Source organism: Lepidochelys kempii, chromosome 10 (genome assembly GCF_965140265.1).
Source record: "Lepidochelys kempii isolate rLepKem1 chromosome 10, rLepKem1.hap2, whole genome shotgun sequence".
Lineage (NCBI taxonomy): Eukaryota > Metazoa > Chordata > Testudines > Cheloniidae > Lepidochelys > Lepidochelys kempii.
In genome coordinates, this window is record NC_133265.1 from 4175512 (window position 1) to 4196363 (window position 20852).

Genomic DNA, 20852 nt, shown 5'->3' on the forward strand with positions numbered 1-20852 from the left:
TGCCAGCGAAAGGCAGGCAGCCCTGCCCTGCGCCTGCTCCCTATTGTCTGCCCTACTTCAGCTGACCAAATCCGGAGGCCACGACTGGGAACGGCGACACTGCAGGCATGCAGCCAGGGGCTGCACCTGTGCTGTTGTAGCATCACAGTGTCGACGACGGAGTAAATCCACCTCCCCGAGAGGCAGGAGCTAGGAAGAGGGAAGAATCCTTCACAGCAACAATTTTTCATTTCTCTCTCTTTTTTTTTTTTTTTAAATTTTCACAGCCCCGAGCTACATCACTGAGGCTGGCCTAAATTTTAGGTGCTGAGTCATAATGCCACGAAGACCAGAGTAAAAGCCAGACAAGGAGGTCAGGGCTTAGTGTGACTGAGGCACAGGCTGGGAGCAAGGGGACCTGGGTTCCGGTCCGGATTTCCTGTGGGACTCGGGACCGGTCGCTTCACCTGGCTGCACCTTAGGATGCCCCCCGCCCAGATACAGAATATTTGATTGCGTAGCCCTGGAGGCCCCTGTCAGGCCTCAGGAGACCCAACCAGCCCAGGCCCCATCGTGCTGGGCATTTCACAGGCACACAGTAAGAGACAGGCCCTGCCCTGCAGAGCTCACAGCCCTGAACACACAAGCCAGACAAGAGTGAGTGTCGTCATCCCAGAACTGAGGCCTGGAGAGATTCGGTTACGTGTCACACAGGTCGTGTGTCCTTATCCCGCGCTCTGCTGAGCAGTGCCAAGCAGGCAGATGGTCCCTCTGCAAACATTACTTGGAACTTGTATCTGTCATACTCAGACTTAATAAGAGACATGACTGTCCACCCCTAGCCCCTACCCCGGTGTCCTCAAGGCCTCAACAGGCGGAGGCCAACTCCGAAGACAGTTCAAGAAGACATTTGAGCGTCAGCTTTCCAGACTCTTTGCCATGAAGACGGCCCTCGAGTCTTCTGCTCGAGGGTCTGAGATGCGGCAGCGGCATCCACCCATCTGTGGGATCAGGACTTCCTCTGGTCAGAGAAGTTTGTGTCCCCGGGAACAAAAGGCACCCTGGCAGCCGTACAATCCATCCTGATGCTAATCTAGCTCCTACCTCCAGCTCATTTCCACTTGCTTTGTCTTTCACTAAAAATATCGCCGCAGAGGAAGTCGCTGCCACGGGGTGGATACCTTCCTCCTGAGGAGGGGCTTCCTGCCAACACCCCAAGTCAAAAATAGCCGACAGCCAATATTCCCCAGCAAGACTTTCTTCCAGACAGCCCTCAAGATGCCACAAAGCCCCACGCATCAGCCATCAAAACTGCATTTGTCTCGCATGAATCCCTGGGCCAGATAAGGGCACCCTCACGTGAATGCATAGATTTCCCAAGGAGGTGAACCAAAGTACTTTGGGATGCCAGTTCACATCCGTTTCCCACGGCCTTAAAGGGTGAAGTACAAAAGGTCGGGCTGTTTTTAAATATCGGTGCATTCAAGAACCCAACTCCCAGAAGGTGGATATGGACAGGATAGTGGCATGATCCGAATCACTGCTAACACATTGAGATTTTAAAACCAAATTGTTTTATGGTGATAAAGCACTGGGCTGGCACTCTGGAGGTCTGGGTTCAAATCCTGGCTCTGCCACAGACTCCCTGTGTGACCTTGGGCAAGTCAGTGAATCTTCTGTGCATTAGTAAAATAATGCTCCTCCCTTTCTCCCACCACTTGTCTGTTTAGACTGTAAGCTCCTTAGAGCAGGGACTGACTCTTATTATGTGTCTGTTATGCACCTTGCTCTACTTCTAAAAGAGCATCCAGTGTCTGCGTTGTCAAAAGCACAGATGATCTGAAAAATCAATTACTTTAGAAATAGATGCTGCGGGTATTGATCAGATCGATCAAAATGCCTGCAAGATCCAGATCAGGGAAAAGCAGAGAGGAAAAAAGAACTGTTCAGTCATTTGAAGGCTATCGGCTCGAGCTTTGCCAAGACAGGGAATTTTCCAATGGGCTTTGATAGGAAAAAAGACATTTAAGGTTTTCTCAGATCTATAATCTCAGGTGCTGTTAGTACCATGGGGAACGGTGACAATGCCCACATTCCCCGTATGTCCCAGTGCTGTGGGATTCTTTTGCTTTTACCATGTAGGGTGCGTGTGCAGGTGTGTATGTTGACCTTCTGTCCCGAGGATGCAGCATCTCAGGCTTGGTCCAAAGCTCACTGACGTCAACTGGAGTCATTGCATCGACTTCCCTGGGCTTCAGATCAGAACCCTTCTCAGGTTATCCCGGAGACCAAAGTTTCAAATCAGTAATGCAGCAAAGTCAAGAACTTGCAAGGTTTGCAGTGTTTCTCTCTCTATCCCCCAGCCCTTTTCATCGCATAGCCTGCAGGCTGTCTGTCCCTACAGCAAACCGGCTCAGGTCAGTTTCACAACCCCCCACTTCAGAAATGGATTGGAACAGGGTAATACAGCCCCTGGGCGATTTAGCAAAGTAGGTTGCTTGCTTATCCAAGCAAGTTACTGGAGTGGGGTAAATACAGGGTCTTACACACGGTACAGTTACAGCCACCCAAAACATATAATCTATTTCTTGGGCTAGATTTTAAAAAGCAGCAATAATCTAAATGGAAAATTTGGCTTTGCAGACACACATACTGCAGCGAGCAGGCTTTGATGCTCATTAGCAACACTCTTGGAATAGGGGCTGCCTTCACTCAGTTAGAAACAGCTCATTCTCTCTGCGTTGGCTCCTCAATTATAACTTTGTCATTTCAGAGAAGCACAGACGCTCATTTGTCCTGAAATCTCCTCCCTCTGGCTCTTTTTGCTCACAAGCCGTGCAATGGAGGTCAACAAGTTTTATTGTTTTTTTCCATGAAGGTTACAAAGGGGCTAATTAGTGCTGGAACCTGAAATCCCGTACATCTCTGCTAAGCCAGGTATGGCAGGCAGCTGCAATTTAAGCTTCCTACGGCTGCCCTGCTGGTGACCTGCCCTGGACATTTCTAATGCAGCTCAGCGGAGCAGGGAGCCAAGAATTAGCGGAAACAGGTTTGTAAAGGATTTTTTTTTTAAGCCAGGGTGGAGTGTGTTTGTGCTCCAGTGGTTAGACTATATATACACAGGTATACATGATGGAGGTCATCAGAAAGCTCTTTTCTTTTCAGGCATGCACTTACTCAGACGTACAAGAAGTTAGCTAAACCCCAAACAGCTCCCATTTCAGCCAACACCAAGGACTGAACCAGGCTTCTACAAAAGCACAAGCCTTTTGCAGCTGCAGCCAAGAGCGGGACCAGACCCTCCCGTGGATGGAGCACTAGGACGGAACATGTAAGACATGCTAACTTGTGCGTTACATACTTCCTCTGGACTGAGGAAGTTTGTCCCAAGCATCTAAGACCTGGAGCAGTTCAAATTCCAGACGAGGCCCCATTTACGTGACTGCCTATCTTGGCCAACTGCAGAGCCTGGACTGGGGATTTCCAGAGCTAAAAGCACAAGTGGCTACAGCTTGAGCTAAAGAGCTGAACTCCCAAGCAGCAAGCTGTAACAGCCGCTCATCGTCTGTGGAGCACAGAGCGGGATCCATAACATACACTCACCATGCGTTACAAACGCACATGGGCCTGCTGCAATAGACTATGTTGGGAAATCTCCCCTCACTGTCTTAGCATCAGTGCAGATCCACCAAGGCAACAGAGGAGGAAGTGCTCGTGTAGACAGGAGAGGCTGCGGGAGTCCTATGCACTTGCAACGTTCACTGATGCTACCACCAGTTGATCTGTGCTGAGGCAGCAAAATGCTGATTAGCGTTGCCACCGACAAAGACACTGGCAGAAGGAGAGAAAATATATAGAACACCAAGCAGGGAAATGTATTTAATCCTCCCATCAAGTCTCTTCCGCTGCTCAATGCCAAGGTTATGATTAAGCTCCAGCCTCAAGGAAACCATAACAGAAGAAAAGCTACGACTACCGTGCAATGTTCACGAGCAAAACTGCAAAAAAAAACAACAGCGGATCTTAAAGGGGCACTGTCGAGATTTTGCATAAAAACAATATCCAGTGTAACGCTTCTTTACCTGGGCTGTGGCAACACCTGAAACGGTCAACACGGACGTGATTTTTAAAAAAATCGAATTTACCTTTCGCTATTTGTTATTTCTATTACTGTAGCGCCAAGGAGCTCTGTCCTGGGGCAGGATCCCATTGTGCTCGGCACTAAGCAAAGAGAACAAAAAGACAATCCCTGCCCCAAAGACTTTCAGGCTAAGTGCTTAGGCCGTTTCTTTAGCTTTGCAGTTCACCCCACTTGGTCCGTGAATTGAGATTCATGTTCACACTGATTGCTAGCCAGTTTCACTCTGCACACTAAAACTGATGCTTTGGGAGATCAGGGCATATTTTAATTTAAAAACCATGTATTTCTTTTAATGTGATTTCATAACATAATTACTGCAGACATTTCTGCTCATACGAGGTGTCGTTAAATCTTTCTGGCTATCCTATAAACCCTAAACTTTGGACCTCAACTAAGCTGGCAAAATCCTTTTAAAACATTCATCGTTGCTCAATATTCTTTCAGTACTCGGGGAGAATTCGCACAAGAGAAGATATTGCCAGCCTTGGAGGTTTATTTGCAACAGGAAAAAAATTCTCATTCCTGACCCAAACAACAATAAATATTTAGGGACTTGATGTAAATATTGTATCTACACCTGCAGTTACTGATAAACTCTTGCTAGCAGCACAAAAAGCTTGCACATTCTAAACCAGTGCCTCTTTAGCAAAGAATGCATCAAGTTGGTACCCTGGCACTGAACTTTTCATGGGTTTTTATTACATCTCCAGCACATAGAAGGTTTAATAGCCACTGTCCCATCACGCATGGCCGGCACACTAAGGGCCAGTCAAGAAATCCACCAGAGAAACCTCCTTACTGACAGCCTCGTGTGTCTCACGCGCGCTTTTCATGGTTCTGTGCCGCTTGGGGCCTGACTGGCGGAGGTGGAAATGCTGCCATCTGAGCAAGGCGACATGCCTGCCGCTCCCAGCTGCTTTCTGTTCAAACCCCCAGAAAACGCAGCAAGACCACGGAAGGTGTTGGATGTTCAAAACAACATGCTTGCAGACAGACTTGGAAACTGGAGTGCTGCTTAGGCTGGATGAGCGGAGGGGGAAAATCAAGCCAATTACAAACTAGGTTGAGGCAAGTTTATCCCTGTTGGCCTCTAATTTCCCCCAACTCCCATCAATTTCCCATCCCTGCAAGAAGCACAGACAGAGGGTGAAGTCGCCCCACTGAACTCAGTGCAGGATTTTTCCCCTGGTGGCCAAAGAACATTAACCAGTTCTTCATACTGCCCTTAATTTTCCAGAATGGCCTGGTAAGCTGGGCCCAGGGTCAGCTTGCTCATCAGAATAAAGGAGCCTCGGTAAAGTCACGTTCCTAGGATGGCAATAACCCCACACTCTTCACTCATGTCAGCAAACTGCTCGTCTCCACCTGGCAGGATCAGAGAGCCACCCCCTGACACTCACAAGCACAAGAGCTTCTTTAAAATGGAGTTCTCAGGCAGCACCAAAACAAAAATACAAATACTCTTCAAACACCGTCCAATCAAGGGTCCCAACGTGCATTACAATCATCAATTTGTTTGGCCTCACAGCACCCTTCTGAGGCAGGTAAGGGCACAAGAGACAATGTGATGTAGAGGACAAGATGCTCATCTGGGAGTCAGGACACCTGGGTTCTGTTCCTGGCTCTGCCGCTGACCTGCTGTGACACTTCAGCTATCTGTGCCTCAGTTTCCCCTACCACCTTTTGGCAGTCTTATCTATTTAGACTGTAATCTCATCTCTTGCTAGGAGTTTCTACCATGTCTAGCACAATGGGGCTCTGATCTCATCTGGGGCCTCTACAGCAATATAAACAGTAACAATTATCCCCATCATACTAACAGGTAAACTAAGGCACAGTGAAGCTAAAGGACTTGTTCGAGGTTACACAGTGAGCCACTGACAGCGCTGGGAATAGAAATATGAGGAGGCCAGTTTCTTTCACTAACTAGTAGGCAACACTGCCCTCATAACATTCTTGTAGAGGCCCCGGGAAGCAGGGTTTAAATTAAGAATCAGATGTTAATTCCTACGCATTAAAACATTGCATTTTGCAGGGTTGCGCATGGCTGTTATAACTCAAGACTTGCCACGTGAGTTACCAGACAAGACACGTCTTTGTTTTTTAAAAAGTGATAAAAGACGATAATACAGAGCAGAGATTGGGGCGAGGGGGGCACCTGGCTGCAATGATAAAAAGCAAAAAAGCAAACGTTTAAGAACAGACGTTTAGCAGCCACAAAATCCTGAATGCAGATTGATCCTTTTTGTACTCGCGTATTTAGTCTAAGTAATAAAATGGCCAATGCATTTACCCAAGAAAGCAGGCGCTATGCAAACACAGCCTTTGGGATGGTTTCCTTAGAGGAGGTCCGGACTGGACTGGCCACTCAGCTAAACGGAACACCTCCACCTGCACACCAGGAATTGGAGCAGGTGCAGACATACCTGCGCTAACTCTGATCTAGCTAGGTGAGTAACAGCAGCACTGAAGGCCGCGAAGGCCCTCGCAGGACGTTTGGTACGTACTCAAGCATCCACGGCCCATGCTGCTGCAGCTTCCCTGCGATGGAGACTCGAGCTAGCTTTCATTTAGCTAGATCCAAGCTCGGGGATGTCTACATGTGTTGCAATCCCACCTACTGATTGCCGTGTAGGTGTACCCAGAGCGGGCGCTATCTTAGCAGAGGCAGCGCTAGGCTTCCTCCACAAACACCGGCACAGCCAAGATGCCCCACTCCTGACCCAGTTGTTCACGGACAGGTGTTTACAGCGGCAACAAGACACGCGGCTCACCCGCCCCTGCTCCTTGGAGGCAGTCTCTGCAGAGATGCAAGGGTAGGATGGGCCACGGAGACCGAAATATCTCCTGTCCCCTCGCATTGGTCCTTTCAGTGCAAGGATGGAAACACTGGCTGGAGGCACCGTGGGGAAAGCTTGGTTTCTGGACACAAGATGCCTTCAGTCTCCAGGCTATCAGACTAGCACCTGCTGCCACTCTGCTTTCTTGCTTTCAGGTTTTGTCCTTGACGTCACTTTTCAGTTCAGTGCACTAAGAGTCAAACCTCGAGTCAATGAGAGATTTGCCTTGCTTTCAACAGAGCTAGGGTATGGCAGTCCTCTGCCACTTTCAGCTCCAGCTGTAGGTCATAGTTTGGGGGTCAGTGGCCCAGCAGCGGCTCTGACCCGAACGGTGAATGGGTCCTGGGGTTTGGCCCGAACCATTCCCACTCTCCAAGGGTTTCATTGCAGGAAAGTGGCAAGAAAAGCAAGACATAAAGCAGCGAAGTTGCAGGTCACATGTTCCAGATGTGTGTCTTTACACAGGCACTGCCTGTGTGCACCATGAAACCTGCACTGCAATAAAGCAGAACCCCTGCTCTGCTCCTTTGGGAGCACGGCTTTGCGTTAGAGCCCATCCACATCTGGTTCAACATTCCACTCTCCTGCCGCAGCTCTCGTGGCCTGCGCATGAGATTTGGTCTCAGAACGTCACTCTGTGTCAGGCCTTGGCCCAGCCCCCACAACAGAAAGACTAAAAGGCAACTTCACACAGGGGAGCTCTTGCAGAAAGTCAAATATCCAGCTGGTTCTAACAGCTAGTTTTGAATCTACTGGGCGTAGTTAGCCTCTGGTGTAACCCCAATGACTTCAGTGCCGCTACACCAGGGATCAGGTTGGCCTCTTAAGATTCCCCCAGGGAGCAGTCTGGTGTCAAAGCGACGTGTCCAGCTGCAGTTGTGCACACCTGGATTTGTGATCTCAAAGGGCACAGGCTCAGGTTTCTCACGCTATTGAACATTTCTTCATACTTCAGCGACATGCGCATTTTGAAAGTCACTCACACCGCTGAGCAGCAGCCGGGCCAGAGCCGTGCAATCTCATTTAGTACAGCCCTGAGCAAATGCTGTGACATAAAACAACAATCCGGCCTTTTACACACATTGGATTTGGGCATTTTGTTAGCATCTTATTCCCCACTGATCTATTTTTCCTACAGGGTGATCGACGTTAAATACACACTAACAGCTCCTGCTGAGGTCACACGCTCCATGTGTGGCCCTCAGCACAAACCTAGCGACAAGCTGGGCTTATATGCTGTTTTAGGACCAAACTGCAGAGATGAGGACCCTCCCCTAATGCATCCGCCTGCAGCCCCACAGATCTAGGAGTCGTAAGCTCAAGCGTCCTGGCTGATCTGAGCCCCACTAAATGCTGAGATATTCAACTTAGACAGCACATGGGTCACCCAGTCTATTCAAAAGCAAGGACTAACTGAACTTGGAAAGAATGAACATTTCTCCAGAGGAGCTCCACTTTCTATCAATACTTTGCATTTCTAGGACCCTTCCAGCAGGGGATCTCAAAGCACTAAAGCATCGACTTAAGTCTCATGGCCCCCCTGTGAGGCAGGCCAACATTAATAACCACGTTTTGCCAGGGGAGAAATGGAAGCAGAGAGGTTACATGACTTGATCAAGGTAGAACTGCAAGACAGTCCAAACACAACGGAGAAACTCAGAGTCCCATTGATCGGAGTTCTAAACAACAGCGTCTTTCAGTAGCTGTGTCCTTTCCTCTTCCAAGTTGCAAATGGCAAATTTTCTTCTGTATCCCTCCAAACACAGATTGCAGTAAAAGGTCCAAATATACACATGCGCTCACAAATTATATGGTTCCTTCAGCCAAGAGACCAAGTTGTAATTTATGGGGCGAGCCACAATGTATCAGTTAAAACTTATGTTAACTTTACCTCCTGGGGAGAAATTTCTTGAAAACCAGGCAAACAGCACACAGGCACACACACCCCGCTCCAGCTAAGCAAAGCAACCACTGACTTTAAAGCAAGCAACAGTAAAAAGTCAGAGTCCCCATAACACCTCACAGCCGTACAGGCGAAGGGTGATGCCAGAGGAGATAGCTTAGTGATTTAAGTAGCTGGTTTTAAACACCTACATTCCTTGAAACTGCCAGTTTAGCTCCAGCCCTATTCCTTCCCGGGCAAGGAAGCTGAGGACCTTTGGAGAAGACCTGAAAACCCAAGGTATTCTCAGCTCCTTTAGGTCAACTCCTTAAGATCCTTAAAGGACGTGTTTGTCCTTGTGCATCTCTGCCAAAATCTCCCCTCTGTTTACCGGTGAGAGCTCCAGTACGCCAGAGGTGATCGCTTATCTATGGTATACATATGTAGGTATACAGTTCACACAGTATTTTGAGACCCAAGGTGCTCCACAAACACAAGATGTTACTGCCATGCTGGGGAGAGGAGCTGACATCTGAAAATGATGGTACTCAATGACATGTCTCCATCCACACTTTCTTCTTTCCGCAGCTGGCCACAATGGAAATGGAACAGAGCTGAATCCCATCCTAATTGCTCTAATGATAACTCGGGATAATGGCTGAGCCCTGGGAGATGCAGGGGTGTTTGATGGCAGAGACTCACTAAGGATTAAGGATCCTCACTGTTACTAAATTGTTACTGCTGTCTGGGCCATCATATGGGGAGAGGAGTCCATATTGGTTGTTGCCACATGACACCATCCCTGACTTAGTGGGGTAAGTTCTCCTTTGAGATCTGCAGAGTAGATCTGGACTGAAATTCCCCATTTTCCTCACAGGTTCTGCATCCTTGAAGATTTGCGTGAGTCAAACGTAAGTTATTAGGCTCAGCGCAGAGGTAACTGGGTAAAACTCATTGGCTTGTGTTATACAGACGGTAGGACTGATCTAATGGTGCCTCTTGACCTTACAGTCAATGAATCTATTACCCCCTGCAGCACAGAGAATCGGGGCTTGGACCCCCCACACTGCTCCACAGGGAGACCCGGACCTTTAAAAAACAAAACTTAAACTCAGCTTTACTGGAGGATAAAAAATTCCCAGCAGCAGTTAGAAGAGACAGACCTCCCAAACACAGACATGCCAGTCCGGGACATCCCAGACACTGGCTCCAGAGCACAAGGTTCCCCCCATCAAAGAGGTGGCTGACCTGGGGGTGTTGGTGTCCAGGGGGTGAGTTATTACTGGAATGTGTCCATCTCCTATTCTTGGATCGTTCTGCTGCACTCTGGCCGTTCTTTCACGTGGAACGAGTAGGGACGGGGTTCTGCTTTAATTTCTGTCCCATCAGCCCCTAATGCTCTCCCCATTATGTGTCTTTCCCCCATGCACTCGGCTCGATTCTCCCCAGAAACTGTCTGTGGAGATGTCGTATGAAGGACGCTACTCTAGTTCAAAGGAATCGCACCGTATCGGATTGTGAGAGAGAACAAACCACCGGGGCGGCCTGCCGAAAATAGCATCCTGCAACAACGCCATCCCGTTTATGTGGCTCCGCGTTTCTTCCCAGGGCATGGCATGGCAGTGCTCACTCTAGTCAATGACATAACCTTCTGGCACACAGCCCTGCCGATCGGCTGTCTCATGGCAGCCAGGGTGATTGTAATAAACGTTGAATTATTCAGCACCAGGACGTGGTTATTTCAAGGGGGACAGTCCTGGGGAAGTTGATCTGTTGGGGATACACTTTCAAATGACAGTCGTTGGGGGTGGGTCTTGGAGGCGAGAGGATGGTGTGTTCTTCCAACATAAGGCTGCTGCTGTGTGAAAAAGCAATAGCTCCCAACGTGAACAGCCTGCCCATGCAATCCCCCAGGGGTTACAATCTCCACTGCATCCATGTACATCACGCCATGGCACAACTCCCCACGCCTGCTCTGCATAAGTGGATGATGATGGAGGAGATCCCTGAGCTCTTCGGAAAGCTGGGTTCTTATCTAATCTCTCTGGCTCCCATGACGGGAACTGGCCGGGGGAACAGAGCCACTGAGAAGGACAAGTCCGTGTGCTTGCGTCGCATGACTGTGCACACCATCAGTTATGGAGTAACCTGACACGCAGCCCCAAGGGAGTGTGTGGGGAGGGGGGGGGGGTAGTTTCAGGCAGACACTGAATCAACACTGTATCTACCCAGCTTCCCAAAGCTCTGGCACGGGGGGGAGGGGGGGGATCCAGTAACGATACCTGATCACGCATTGACAGGCAACCGTGCCTCCCATAGAGCGATTCCAGCACAATGGGACAAGGCTTGTATTCCTTAGAGTCCTGCAGCCACACTGATCATGAACGGAAACTCCCCTGGGAGCTCCAGGACCTTTCTGCAGGGGCATGGTGTTTTCAGTGGGGGGTGCCTGAGGTCCCAAGGCAGCTTCCTGAAAAGCTGATTGCCAGCCGGATGGGCCAAATCTAATCTTCCCTAGAATACCACCAGCAAGCATATGAAGCAGTGCAATTTAGTGGCCTGAACATGGGATTCAAGGTCCCGAGTTCTAATCCCAGTACTGAGCAATTGCTATATGACCTTTGGCCCCTTCAGTAACAGTCCTCTCCCCACGAATAGCTATTTCCCCATCCCGCCATTTTCCCCCTCCATCAAGTGAGGAGAACGACACTCACTCCCGGTCCCCAGGCTGCTAGTTACCGGCTGTAAAAGCGCTTTGAAGCTGCTGTCAAGTGCGAAGTGTTGTATGAAGAAGTGATGCAGAAACCACCTGCAGCCTCCGTGGTGATCCCAAGGAGAGGATGGCAGATCAATGTGATTAGAGGAGCTCAAAATAGGATCAGGAGCCTCCACCGGGGCAGCAAGACAGCTGATGGGCATTCACAACAGGACTTGCTGTGCCAGGCTGGGCAAACAGCACACCCCAGTGTCCTGTGAGCACTCGGCTCCCTTCCCACAGTTCCCTGCCCCACCCAGGCCATGGTCTTTTCAGCACACAATGGGTTTCAGTGGGGGGGGGGGGGGAATTGGAGCTGATGTTTCCCAAACAATGGGAGACGGGAAAGAGGTTTCACTTTCCAGGAGGTCGAGCTAGGAGCAGGGAGCCTGGGAAGTCACTCCTCTGCTTTGCTCCAGGCTCATTCTCTTTGGTCACATGTCAGAGCTCCACTCTGCTTTGTCCAAAGTATTTATCGACTCCCCTCGCTGCACCCAGCAAGAGGCCCCAACCTTCAGTCTCTCTAGGCCGGGTTGTTTTGGTTCCACACTCTCTCGAGCTGTTCCCCTTCATAAACAAGGAGCGGGACCTAATTTGTGCTGTTCTGCTCACCCCTGACCCCACCCCCCAACAGTGTCGCCGATAGACGCAGTGCTGATAAACGACTTTGGGCGGGGGGCCCGTGTGCTCATTCTTCAAAGGGCCACCCGGAGAGGGGGCAAAGGTGAGAGAGAAAACATTTAATTGGAGCCATTACATGCGTCAATTCATCCTCAGCATTAACCAAGGTCAGTTCTCTTGGCTTCTGGAGACTAGCAATCTGCCTCAAGCCACAAGTACATACCCGCAGCCACAGGCATCAGCAGGCAACCCAGGGAACAGAATTCGTGACCTACGGCTGATTCACAAACCCCTTCCTGCTGCCTGACCCGTTAACGGGAACCCCAAATACCAGAGCAGCCCTGACACGCTCCATCCAATAGTGGGCAGTGAGGCACACACCACGCCACCAGGCACGTGGCATGGACTTTGGGAAACAGGAGCCCTAATCCAGCAAAGCAACCTATGTGGTCTGAAGGCAAAGCCACCTCACTTGGCTTCACGCACCATCGAGCTGTTCAGTTTTGCTTCTATTCTGGGCCCACTCTATTACTGTGCTTGGCCCGGGAGAACCAAAGCAAAGTCTAGAGAAGGCCAAACTAGAACTGCTTGGAACCATTTCTTGGACACTCTTTCACAACTTTTAAAAATAAATTAGTTGACAAGTTTCTCCTCCCCCACCCCTTTCTCTGCTCAGGTCTCTGGAGAACCCCCACTTTTTGAACCGATTTGTAGATTCCAAGGCTGGAATCATCTAGTCCAGTGGTTCCCAAATTTTAACAACCTGTGAACCCCTTTCACTAAAATGTCAAGTCTCACAAACCCCCTCCTAAGAATGAATATTTCCAGGGATCTTCTCCTTTACCAGAGTACAAATTATAAAAGCAGTGATCTTGGAAATATAAAATTTGTTTTTATGACATGCTTATTACACACTGTTTATTATTAATGTATTTTTATTACATGATGAAAACGGCAACACTCTTCCAAGAGCTCACTTTCGTAGCTTGTATCACTTTGAATAAGCCTGTTATAAGACAAGGCTCCTATGTTTCATCAAGGAGTATCAGATGTGAAACAGCACGAAGGGATTTAAGAAGCCAACTCAAAGAGTTCATCCTACACAAGCGTTCAAGTCTTGAGCAGTCCAGGCAAATAATGCACATTACAACAAAGCTTAAACTTGTTCATCATCATAATTTAAAAAAACAACACTAGCTGCCGATTTCATTTTATAAACAGCAAAAAATATCCACCTCCCTTTCCAGTTCTTATAAGGAGTCTTGAAGTTTAAGTCTCCACAGTGTGATAGGTATGCTTGCTTCGATCTGCTTAGCTCTTGGAAGTCCAGGGGCTCTGGGCTGCTGGCCCTGTGCTGCCCGCGGTCCCTAGGGACAGATCTGCCTGCCATTAGGGAATTTTTCCCCCCCAAGAACCCCCTGTAACATTTCACCACTGATCTAGTCTGACCTCCTGGATAACAGAGGCCAGAGGAACACAGTAAAAAAAAAAAAAAAAGGGTATATGCCAGGGTGGGCTAGAGAAGCTTATCCTGTGCTGTGACCTATCACACCACCTTAGACTGCCTGGCTACCCTGACAACTGACCCTCTACGTCTCACAGACCCGCTCCTCCTCAGTGACCAGCTCAGGATGTTAGGGATAATGCTGCTGACCTCCTTTGGAAAGCGCTTGGAGATCTATGGATGAAAAGTGCTAGATAAGAGCTAGAGATTATTGCTATCCAGGCCTTCAAATCATTTGAAAGTAAAACCACGTTGCCTCTGGTCTCCCAAGGAAAAGAAAGGTGAGTCCCATAACAGAGCGGAGGCAGCTCACAAAGCCTCTGCAAGAGAGTCTACAGGGCTCTGTATCAAAGGATGCAAGGCAGGTCACCATGTCTTTATACTAGGAGCAGGGAAAGTATGTTACCCTGGCAAAGGAGAAAGGAGAATCTGAGCTGCTGCTTCCCTCTCTCCTAGAGGGAACCACGGCACAAGGCTCTTGCGCCAACAAATAGAGACATTTTAATTTGTTTTTATTACTTTTCAAAAAAAAAAAACTTACGCCGACTTGAGGGCTGATCAGAAAGGCCCTGGAAAGCGAAACCTGCCGCTCAGCCACAGGACAAGCATTACACACCCGCTGCCCCAGTGAACCTCCAGGCTGGCCTAGAGAGACCACACCTAAAATCGGAGCATTCACACTCTGTGATCCATTCCAATCTTGGCCTTTCTGCTGCCAAGGGGAACAGGACAAAGCTGTTTGCAATTAGAAATCCTGGGGGAATTACAGCCCCTGGATGGGTCATAAAACAATCAGCTCAGTGACATGCAAACATCCCTGTGCAAGCCTATCAACATCCCCCATGAGCAAGGGCAGCCTGGACATGAATCCCTCCCGCCTCTCAGGGAGTGCAAGCCCGTACTGTCTCCATGAAAGACCGCAGCCCTGGAAACCACACATTTTCCACCTTGAATGCTTTCCCTCTTCACAGAGTTAATAAAAGAAACTTTGCTGAAGATCGAACGAGGCAAGAACTGTGCAGCTTGTAAAGAGGCTAATTTCCTCCCTGTTTAAACAGAAACAGGATCACAATAGCCCCCACGGTTCCCTCCCCTCCCCCCGCGTGGAAATACAAGGAGAGGGACAAACTCATTCAGAGGCCTCACGGCTTCATTACATGTCCAGGGTCCCTACATTTTCCGCTGTGGTCTGCAGGGCAGAGGAGGTAGCAGAGAAGTTGGGAAAAAGAGGGCAGAGCACAGCAGAAGGCCATGGTTCGTTGGGTAATCAACCCTCCAAACGCAGCTAACCCTACAGGGGAAATCTCGCTGCAAGCTCCCTTCCACCCTCCTCACACAGCTGCCTGTGCTCCTCCACGACTCCTGGGATCAGACTACCCAGCAGGAGGTAACGTAGCTTCAAGCAGCATTCCCCAGGTTTTAGCAGAGATCCTCCACTGTTCGGAGAAAGGAGACAGCACAAAGCCCGGCTACAGGAATGTGGCTGCCCTGGGCGCAAGGGGTATCCCAGGCAGCCACTTCCCCTGGCACACGGGCTGCTAAGCACAACTTGATGTGCATCTGGAGGTAGCTGGGTAGAGGCCAGAAGAACACAAGGCTGCAAGAAAACAGCGGGGGACTCGGAAGCCGTCTGCAGAAGCACCGGTTGGACCGGCGCCGTCCCGCTAGAGCCTCCCCCCGGGCTATTTATCGCTGTCCACTTACCTTCTTCCCGCTCTCCGAGGGGAAGCTGTGCGACGAGTGACTCCTGAGGCTCCCGCCGCTCAGCTCCAGCTGCGGTTTCCAAAAGTCTCCGTTGTCGCTGCCGGGGGATTTGGCTGGCGACGTGTTGGAGGTCACCGGGATCCCGGCGCGCACCATCTCCTCGGTGCCCGTCAGCCGCAGGCTGCTCAGGTACTCGTCCGTCTCCTTATCCACCACCAGCAGGCGGGTCTCAGACTCCACCGCTTTGATGCGCTGCACCACCTGGAAGGGAACAGAAAGGGCAAGAGAGATTTAGCCAGGCAACTGCAAACCAAATGACAAGATCCACAACCCCCAGGCCGCTCTCCCTGATGCAGCCACTCCGCAAGGATGGGGTCTCAGCAATCTTGTAACCAGGATCTTTCCTAGGAACAGATAAATAACACACACACACACCCCTACCCCTCTCTCTCTCTCATATTCCCCATGGTGCTGAAATATTTGATTCTCCCCACACACACACACACACACACACATATTTATGAAAGAAATGATCTGATTCCGTGCCTTCATCCTGGCTTTGTGCTACCAGACAGCAGAGCTGAGGAAAGCAAAGGCCAGCTGAAGGGGTTAAGAATGGGATCTAGGGTCCGTCACCCTCTTCGTCCCTGCTCAGAATCCAGCTCAGGTCAGTAGGGAATGAATTGCTGACAGGAGAAGGCTTGGGGGGAGGGGCGGAAAAGGGGGGTTGGCTGTGTTTTGGTCTTTAAACTGAGGGACATGATGAAAGGAGCTGGTGCTACCCAGCCAAGCTAGTGAGAGGAAGGACAGGCTAGGGGTGGGCATGGGCTGCTCGAGACCTAGTTTCTACTCCAGGCTCTACCACAGCCTCCGTGTGTGACCTTGGGTGAGTCTCTCTGTGCCTCAGCTCTGCCACCTGTAAAATGGGGATAACAGCTCTGCCCTCCTCAGGGCGAAGGATAAATACATTGATGCTTGTGAAGTGCTCAAGTACTATGGTGACGGGGCCAGATAAGTTCACAGATAGGAGCAGACAAGACTCCACCTGACAAAGCCATCCAAACAGCTATCAGATGGTTCCTTTGTGGGTGATCTCAGCGGACAGACTCTTACAGACTGAACATCACTCGCCCTTCTACGGGGTCTTCTGTTTAGGGCAGGAGGGTGAAGGATATTGCTGGGAAACTTGCCCTCCAGCTGGAGCGAAGCAGTCCAGGCTCCAGATGCTTATAACCCCCTGATCCTTTTCAACAATACAAACACCTAGCCAGTTATTCCCCATTTTGTGGTTGTGCATTTGATTTGTCCTTCCTAAGTAAAGCAATTTGCCCCTATCTTTATTGAGTTTCATCTTGTTGAATTCAGACCAGTTCTCCCCTTTGTCAAGGTCATTTTGAGTTCTAATCCCGTCCTCTCAAGTGCGTGCAATCCCTCACAGCTCGGTGTCATTGGCACATTTTATAAGCACTCTCTCCACTCCATTATCCAAGTCATTATGAAAATACTGACTAGTACCGGACCCAGGACCGACCCCTGCCGGACCCCACTAGTTATGCCCTCCCACATTTCCCTAGTTTGTTTATGAGAACAGTATGTGGGACCATGTCAAAAGCATTGCTAAAAATCAAGATATATCATGTATACTGCCTCCCTCCTATCCACCAGGCCAGTAACCCTGGTCTGGCATTTTGTTCTTGACAAACCCATGCTGGCTATTCCATATAATCCCGTTATCCTCCAGGGGCTTCCAAATTGATTTTTTTAATAATTTGTTCCAGTTTCTTTCCAGGTTTCGAAGTTAAGATGATTGGTTTATAATTCCCTGGGTCCTCCTTGTTCCCTTTTTTAAAGATAGGTGCTATGTTTGCCCTTCTCCACTCCTCTGGGACCTCATCCGTGTTCCATGATTTCTCAAAGATAATTGCTAATGGTTCTGAGATTGCTTCAGCTAGTTCTTTAAGTAACCAAGATGAATTTCATCCAGCCCTCTGCTGACTTGAATACATCTAACTTATCTACATTTTTTAACCTGTTCTTTCCCTATTTTGGCTTGCATTCCTTCCCCTTTGTGGTTAACATTACTTACCTTGCGTATCTGGTCACCATTAGCCTTTTTAGTGAAGACTGAACCAAAACAGGCCTTAAACACCTTAGCTTTCTTTATGTCATTAGTTATTAGCTCTCTTTCCCAACTAAGTAGAGATCCTCCACTTTTCTTTGTCTTTCTCTTGCTCTAATGTGTATAAAAAACTTCTTCTTATTGCCTTTTATGTCCCTTGATAGGCGTTCCTGATTTTGTCCCTACCTGCTTGTGCTATTCTTGTGTACTCCTCCTTAGCAAGTTGTCCATGTTTCCACTTTTTGTAGGATTCCTTTTTGAGTTCCAGAGCTCCCGACGGAGCCATACTGACCTCTTCCTATACTTCCTTCTCATTGGGATAGTTTGCAGTTGTGTCTTCAATAGACTCTCCCTGAGAAACTGACGGCTCTCCTGAACTCCTTCTTCCCCTGAGGTTTTCTTCCCACGGAACATTACCAACCAGTTCTCGGGAGCTTGTCAAAGTCTGCTGTTTTGAACTCCACTGTCCTTATTCTCAAAAAGAAAAGGAGGACTTGTAGCACCTTAGAGACTAACCAATTCATTTGTGCATAAGCTTTCGTGAGGTACAGCTCACTTCATCGGATGCATACTGTGGAAACTGCAGAAGACATTATATACACAATATATATATTGAGCTGTAGCTCACGAAAGCTTATGCACAAATAAATTGGTTAGTCTCTAAGGTGCCACAAGTCCTCCTTTTCTTTTTGCGAATACAGACTAACACGGCTGCTATTCTGAAACCTGTCCTTATTCTGCTGCTCTCGCTCCTTCCTTCCCTTAGAATCAGGACATGTATCATTTCATGATCATTTTCACCCAAATTGCCTTCTACCTACAGATTTGCTACCAATTAATGTTTAACCGAGCTATGGCCTGCAGCTTCAGTTGTCCTGACCAGGGTACAGGACATATTACAATCACCAAGGTTACAAGTGACAAACAGCCCCACTGCTCAATTACTTAGCAAACCCCAGGCCAGGTCACAGAACCCACATCCACAGATGGAAAACAGCCCGATGAGAAATGTATAGACTGCAGACACAGCTGCTTGTCCCTGCCAGTGAAACCACTGTGCACTAAGTAAGTCATGTCACTCTCTGCAGTGTCTCATATCTGGACGAGGCAAGTTTGCCTTTATTTAATAACCCCATCAGTCAGAGTAATAGAGATGGATAAAATGGTAACCTATTCACCCAACCCTTCCTAATTGCTACCCTAAAAAGCATAAATGGAAGTGAGTACAAGAACAACGTGCAAAAGGCTCTTTGCTACTGACTGTTTCAGATGTAGGCGTAAACCTGTTATTAGCTCCAAGGCTGACATCCCTAAGAGAACAGGAAAAGCCAAGCAGGATCAGACCAACCGTTCACCAAATCCAATATCCTGTCATCAACAGAAGCCAATGTCCGATACATATGGTGTAACACTCTCACAATGTACATAGCTTTTCAGCAATTTGTCATGGAGAAAGTTTTCTCCTGACCACCAGAATATTACCAGCATATTGTTTTGAAGCATGAGGATTGGCAGCCCAGCCCTTTGTAACGCCATCCCAGCTAATGTGACTGCAGATGCTAACTCGGTTCATACAAATGTTGAATCCTTCTTGGAACATACTAAGCTATCTGTGTTAGTAATACCCTGTAGCAGCGAGTTCCAGAGGTTCATTATGTCTTGCTTAGAAGAAAATATGGAGAGGATGAAATGTCTCTAGCTTCACTTGGCCTACGCAAGCAAAAAGCCCACACATTTCATACATGAAATTGATGCCTCAGCAATGTTGAATCAGCTTTCATCATCACATCAGATTTTAGTATACGAAGTCTTGACAATTTCCTGGAGCAAAACACAGCTCCGTATGTAATAAGAACACCCTCATCCACCCAGCAATTCGAACAGAGTAATAGATATACCCTGACTCCATTCCAAATATAACTGGAGGGGCAAGTGTTAACTTTTGCGGAGGGTTCTCAGGTCCACAGCACTGACTTAATTAACGACCAAACAATAAGAGCCACATCCCGGCTGGGTCTCAGTTACATAGCACTTTAATGGCGTTACCACACTTGTACCACGACTGGGGATGGCTCTGTATCTCTCAGCAAATCAGTCAGTCATTCCACATCTTTAGGACCCACTGTTGGCAACTAAAAACTGAGACCCACTACTTCCAAAGTGCTGATGGTTCCATGAAGCATGCAGACGACAGATCACCACGCGGCACGTAGAAATTATTACAGGAGGCGCCTGCCATATGCTCTAAGCTACTAAAATATTCAACCCTGCAGTGCCCTGAAAACTACTATGCAGATAGGCAAAACAGCTGCCCCAATGGGACTCGAAAGCACCGTGCTATTGAAACGCAAAGGGATCTCCAATTCAGGCTAGAAGCTGCTTGTTTCTGGCCATTATTTTTCCAAAGTACATTGTAGTGAGTGCAAGTATAAATTATGTGATGATAATAATAATTATGGTGAATATTTGCATAGTCTTTGCAACAGTAGATGCCAAGGCACTTTACACAGGTCAGTAAGCATTACTGACTGCACAGGGCAGAACGGAAGCACAGCAAGGAGAAGTGGCTTGCCCATGGTCAAAAAGGGAGTCAGTGGCAGAGTTAGAAAATAGAACCCAGGTCACCCGATTCCCAGTACCATGCTCAAAATCACAGAATCGTAGTTCGGGAAAGGACCTTGAGAGGTCTTCTAGTTCAGTCCCCTGCACCCAAGGCAGGACTCAGTATTATCTAGACCACCCCGACAGGGGCTTTTCTAACCTCCTCTTAAAAACCTCCAATGAAGGAGATTCCACAACATCCCTGGATAGTTTATTCCACTGCTCATCTACCCTGACAGGAAGTTTTTCCTAATGTCCAACCTAAACCACCCTTGCTGCAGTTTACGTCTATTGCGTCTTGTCCTATCCTCAGAAGCTACTTTCTGCTGGAATCTGTTCACCTACAACTCAACGGCTGACTATGTCACAGCAATGCCCTGCCCATGTCATAACACACTTTGCTCTTTCCAACCTTGCCTGGTCTTGGCAGGGACGTAACATGATTATTGCACAGTTAGATGTCGTCCATACAGACAAGATCAACCACGCTATAACACACTGCCGTTGCTGAAACTTACTTGCCTCAGCATGGTACGATAACGTTGCTGGGTAGAGAACTGTGTGAGAACATATTTTACTGCACTATCTACTGCTGGTCATTTGGCAAAGGGAAGCTTTTAAACAAACATTCAGAGAGACGATCACCCTCCTAGCTTCTCTGACCCCCTCCCCCCAACTTTAGCACATTCCTGCAGACATCTTCCAA

The 20852-nt window shown here is 48.5% G+C and overlaps 1 protein-coding gene across 2 annotated transcripts in view; it reads right to left on the reverse strand.

The window, feature by feature from the left end:
• Nucleotides 1–20852, reverse strand: part of NHERF2 (NHERF family PDZ scaffold protein 2) — a 97630-nt gene that overhangs the window by 74762 nt on the left and 2016 nt on the right. For both annotated transcript variants that reach the window (XM_073361717.1, XM_073361716.1), the window contains exon 2: nucleotides 15427–15687. In XM_073361717.1, the coding sequence (XP_073217818.1) occupies nucleotides 15427–15687 (261 nt within the window). The remainder of the gene's footprint in view (nucleotides 1–15426; nucleotides 15688–20852) is intronic.